The following is a 5,877-nucleotide window of genomic DNA, read 5'->3' as shown; positions in this document are numbered from 1 at the left end:
CCTTCAAGAAGAAGAGCTTTGGCGATGCTCATTTTGAACTCTTGCAGACTTTGGATTTTTTGGTAACTGAAGGCTCTCACAGTCTCTACGATAAAGTAGCCAAGAGTTCACAACAGTCACATCTATAAAATGAAAAAATAATTTGTGATAATATTTTTTCAATCTGATGTGAATGCTGTACAGTGCAATTAGTGAGTCTATCAAATCAACACCTCCCATAAACTGATTGTAGGCTTTCACAATAGCGGGGCAATCGATTGTGGTTGTTTGTTTTGTCTTTTTGTCATATCGCTTACAGTTGGCCTTTGGTTCTGCCGAGACAAAAGTTGACATCAGGTTTAGAACTCTATTATCTGCCCATATCGCTACACGTACTTCAGTATCGTCAACTGGAGCAGTCACTTCTTGATGGGACCCTTTGCCTCTTTTCATTAAATCTTTGTCCCTGATTAGTGGAATGCCAGGCAAATGATTGATTCTTACAGTTCCCAAGCTAAATATTTTTTCCTTTGCTAAAGTTGTCATCAAAGGAAGTGACATAAACCAGTTATCAAAATATAATAAATGGTTCAATCCAACAGTAATTGATTGGGCCAATTTCAGTACTACATTTGAACTAGCTCCCAAGTCGGGTTCTCCTAACACCGGTTCAATTTTCTCTGAATATATGAAAAAATCATACATGATGCCTTTGTTATCGCAAAGAACAATTTGTATCCCCACTTGTGCGGTTTGCTGGGTAGATATTGATTTATTCTTGATCTACCTTTGAGTGGAACTATCTGTTCATCCACGCATAGCATTTGGGGCATTGGTATTTCCTGAAACTTTTTTTGTAAATGGTCTATCAAAGGCCGGATCTTGATTAATTTATCTGTTTTCTCATTAAATAAGGGAATTTGTGAATTATCATTGAAGTGAATGTTGGACTTTATATCTTCCCATCTATCTCTACTTATCACTTCCGATACAATAGGACAGTTTGGTTTGCTCTTCCAATATAAACGTGAATTTGAGAGCTTCACCATCGACATAGCAAGCCGTGTACCCCAAACTGCTCAAGTTCCTGGCTATTCAGTGCAAGAGGTTTATTGGGATTTTGCTGGATTGCATAAAGATTTGATTGGTCGACAATATGAGTAATGATATCCTTCGAGAAAAAATGTCTAAAATATTCAACAGGACGTTGTAGTCCCCCAGAAGAATCTATTTGTCTTAACCATCCAGCTGTACCATCTCCAGAAATGTGCCACCAAAGAGGAATTCTTCAAATTATTGATGTATATTGCTTTGAACTTGTAGTTACTGGAATTGATTCTTCAACTTCAACATTGAAGTTTCTAACTCATCTTCACTAGTATTTTCATTACTAACTAAGAAGTCTTCTAATTCATCCGAATCAGAATAATCGGTGTATATTCACTTCCTATCATGGGAAAAAAAATAAATATTGTTATTAAAATAGTTTGAATAGCAATATAATTAAAATTTTATATTGTACAATAAAATTTTTTTAATATAATACACATTTTTTTTACCAGTTTCATCCATATTAGCATCTGGTTCCTTGTATGAGTCTGTAACGCTTCCATCTAGGTCATAAATTTGCCGTTTTCCATAAAACAAATCAGAAGCCATACTGGTAATTTTTGTCACTGTAGATTCAAAAGAGGAACGTAATGAATTCATTACGTTTTGAAAAAGTGGAACTATATAATAAATATGTTTTTTAATGAGTATTACGCACTTGACATAGAAACTACAGTTTTATGAACATATACAAAAAATATCAACACTAAAACATCACTAGATTGAAAATTATCGTAAAATGCACTGAACGCAAATGACTACTTAACCTCAAACACACAATCGGTCAAAACTTGTGTCACTATTCAAGCATGTTGCTGCTAAAATGCGTGACTAGCAGTATGAATTTATACTAGTAAAGTGTGACAATTTCGTTGACATCATCATGGGCTCCAAAAACTTTAGAATTTCGGCACCAGATACATTTTAATTAAATGTTACGTAAACGTCATGCTTGGCGTTATATAGGATTAATGAATTTGGGCTTGTATTTTCTAAGTTCTAAAGATGATTAAGAGCCAATGATTTAAGACTCAGAGTTACATATCAATTTGTGCAGCTCTAAAAATTTATGAAAAGAAGATTCAACATTTCTTCTGTACTCTGCAATATTTGTTTGCAATCCTTCCTCTATCACAGTTCCCTCAGCTGTAACGAGGAAGTATGGTACATCCATGCAGATATTTTAGGAGCTCAGCCAGTACAGAGGTTAAGTGCTCATCTGCTAGCCAAGAGTCTGGTCATTGGAACTCACCAGATACTTCTTGGGAGAAAGATGTAGCAGTCTTTATCTGGGTGAACTCTATGTCCCATGTCACTGTGTGTCAAAGTGGACATGATGGCAACAGCTTTGGTTTAGGTCTATAAAGTTGTATGTGTGTGTGTTTAATTACCCTCAGTGATTGTTGTGGGACACGAAACCAGATAGTACACATACAGCACTTAGAATACTACCTGGTACATAGTATTAAACTCAATAATTAAAAAATAGCTTTTTATTAATTTTAACGGAAACAACTCGAATTAATCTAATTATTATCTCCTTGTCTCCAAAGAATGTGTTCTGATTTCACATCCCACAACAATCACTGAGGGTAATTAAAACCAAACCCACTGTCGTCCAGTCAATCCCAACTCATAGCAGCTGTAGAGGACAAGGTAGAACTGCTTCTGTGGGAATCTGAGACTGCAACTCAACGGGAGTGGACAGCCTCGTCTTTCTCCCTCAGAGTACCTAGTGGTTGGCAGCCCGCTGTGTAACCACTAGCCTACCAGGGCAAGTAGCAATCAAATCTGTAATGTCAGTGAGTATTTGTTGACATCTCACTGTTTTGCAAGTCAGTAATTATGTGTTGATACTGTTTTTTGAACATAAGTAAATCAGTAAGTGTTGAGTACCTATATAATGTAAGCCTGGTAACTGATTAAATTCTTTAAATTTGATCATGGTTTATTGGAAAAGATGCTTTGGGGAATGTTTTCTGTGGCCTGGTTTCTTCATAAATTGGTCTCTGTTTCTATAGGCAGGTGGTAGAGTACGAACTCAGTAGATAATTGACTGAATTCCAAGTACTATATAGACAAGCATACAAAGGCCATCTAAGGGTTTTAGGTGAGAAGATTGTGAACATGTAGGTAGTGCTAGTATAGCATACTGCAACTTATAAAACACTTTCAAACAAGCTTTTATTTGATCTTTGGATCTTAAGGAGGTAAAATAAGTATTCGTAACATATAGAAAAAATACTATATTCAATAATAAACTTGGTTGCGGTTAGTTTTCTAAAATGGAATATGGTTTTGAAAAATCTTCAGTGAGCCCCCCAAATAAGTGCCAAGCAAAATAAAACACGTACTCTTTCATTCTCCCCATTACTCGTAGTGGCACCTTATCATCACTCAGGTAATCAAGCCAGAACTTTGGCAGTTATTCTCCCCACCCACCCACCAATATTAACAGTTAAAACCCAAGGAAAACCTAATTACCAACTTGCAGCAAGTCTTGTGTCATCTACACCAGAGCTCCCACCTGCAGCACGATTGGCATTTGTGGAAGGCAATTCTCGTTTTTGGAGAGCTGTCTGGTACAATGCTGGGTGTTTAGCAGCATCCCTGGCCTCTACCCATCAAATGCCCAAAGCACACTCCCCTCACCCTAAGGCGTGCCAGCTGCACTTGTCTCCAGACACTGCAGAATGTCCCAACGGTCAAAAACCTCTGGCGGAGAATCTTCCCCTGGCAGTTAAAGTTGGACATTTTCCTCTCCCTCATCTATATCGAATTCACTACACTTTCAACCTGAAAATACGTATAGTGGATCTCTCTCGTGCTCTCGAGCCACTGTTACTGAGCTAATCTGTTCCTATTCCTTTTGTTCTCTAAAGTGGCCAAGTGAATGCTGTCACCCTCTGTGTAAAAACCCTCCTGCATTCCATCATATGTAGGATAAACTACCAGAACTTTTCATTTGAATTGTAAGGCTCGGTGTGATCTGCCCCCTGCATATTGCTCTAGACTTAGCTAACACATACTTCCTATAATTTTGAAACAGAATGGTTAAATAACAGCTTTGTTACCTGATGTGCAAAATTATTTTTAAATGCTTTCATATTATTCATATACATTTTATATTCTTTCAGGTGTTATGAGTGTAATGAAAAATTATCAACACATTGCAATAAGAAGGCTTTGGCTCAGATAGCTGACTTTCTTCAGAAACATGTTTCCAAAATACAAGCAAGTAAGTTAAACCAGTTGCTAAAGGAGTTTGTATTAAAATATGACATTTCATATCGTATATAAAGGGTTTTTTAATGTATAAAGAGTACCTTAGATTTCACTGTGAAATCTCAGGCTACAATTTGATCGACAATGTCGTGTATTCTTAGGCAGCATTCTTAATAGTGTCCCCATTGTATATTTGTGAACTGCACAGCATGAGAGGCCCAGGAGGGCAGGGTGAAAGATGATGGGTTCTGGAGTCAAGGCATTCTGGAGTTTGGGTCTAGGCCCCACCACTTACTGGCCATGTGGCTTTCCTTCTTCACTTTCCCTGCTTCTAAAATGAGGATGCTCATTCTAGCTAGTGGGGTTATGGAGCTTAGACAAGTTTTCAAAATATTTGCATATTGCCTGATACATTTTTACCCATTGTTATCTGTCATTGTTGCCAAATGAATATCATAAACTGCATTCTCTAACTGCAGTTTGGTAGAGGAGATGGGATAAACAAATGCACAGTAAGAATTTCTGGTAAGTGCTGAGAGATAATGATAACCCAGTGGTCTTTGATGAAGGCTAAGAAAGCCAGCTGGCCTGCTGAGGAGGCTTATGAGAATCGTGAAGGATACCAGGAGGACTTGCATGGTAAAGAATTTTTATTTGATTTGAAGGACAAATGGAAGTCATTACTGTGTTTCAAGCAGGGGGATAACACTGTCATTTCTTTTGAAAAATGTATGAGCAGCAGATGGTAGGACATTAAGGGAAAAGGACTGCAGACCATTACCAGGGTTGACGGAGGTTATTGTGACAGGGCAGGTGGGAGGCTGGTAGAGGGACAGTGGGATGTCGGACATATGGAAATCTCCTTTGAAGCAGGATTGAACTGCTTCGTCAGTGGACTCAGGAACAGAAAGGTTACACAAGGAGACAGTCATGGTGAAGGAATGAATTGATTGGAGGAGAAACTATAGGAAGTAAACGTATGCCTTTGAACAGTAGAAGAAACTATTAATTTAATCATCCACTCATTTATTGGACAAATATTTATTGAATTCTTAATCTGTCCCAGGCATACTGATCATAGTTCAATTCTGCCTGAATAAAGAACTAGGACAAGGCATCGGGCCCCGTTGGGAGCCAAAGGTAGTTTTAGGACTGTCTCTTGAAACCTGTGCTTTATTTTGTTGGCTATACTGTGAAGATAGACAAGGGATGTGATGCCAAGGTTGGAGAAAATATAACTCTTTTCTCTGGATCACTTACTAAGCAGGTTCCTTAAGCTTAACAAGAAAACTAGTCTTATCCCAGTCCATTTTACAAATTATTTCTTGAACAGATGCTACAAAAGAAGCTATGATGAGGGCTGTGAAATGGGAAGCTAGGAAAAGCACGAGCTTTGAGTCAGAAGGTCTGGCTTTCAAATTCTCCTTCAGGTCCCAGCTATGTGACCTTGGACAAGTTCCTCAGCACTTTTTGCCTCTTTCCCAGTGTTTGAGGAACTAGAGATAGAGATCATCCTTAACTTAAGATTTAAAAGAAGAGGTGAAATTTCAGAAAGCACTGATA

The 5,877-nt window shown here is 37.9% G+C and overlaps 1 protein-coding gene across 1 annotated transcript in view; it reads left to right on the top strand.

The window, feature by feature from the left end:
* The window catches only part of USP45 (ubiquitin specific peptidase 45), a 73,277-nt gene that overhangs the window by 9,818 nt on the left and 57,582 nt on the right, over positions 1 to 5,877 (top strand). The window contains exon 4 of the mRNA XM_030886735.2: positions 4,227 to 4,327. Within this exon, the coding sequence (XP_030742595.2) occupies positions 4,227 to 4,327 (101 nt within the window). The remainder of the gene's footprint in view (positions 1 to 4,226; positions 4,328 to 5,877) is intronic.

The sequence above is a fragment of the Echinops telfairi genome, unplaced genomic scaffold (genome assembly GCF_000313985.2).
Source record: "Echinops telfairi isolate 266 unplaced genomic scaffold, ASM31398v2 ScPeMD7_3533;HRSCAF=4204_0, whole genome shotgun sequence".
NCBI lineage: Eukaryota > Metazoa > Chordata > Mammalia > Afrosoricida > Tenrecidae > Echinops > Echinops telfairi.
The sequence above is the reverse complement of the archived record's forward strand: the minus strand, read 5'-3'. Positions and strand labels throughout refer to the sequence as shown.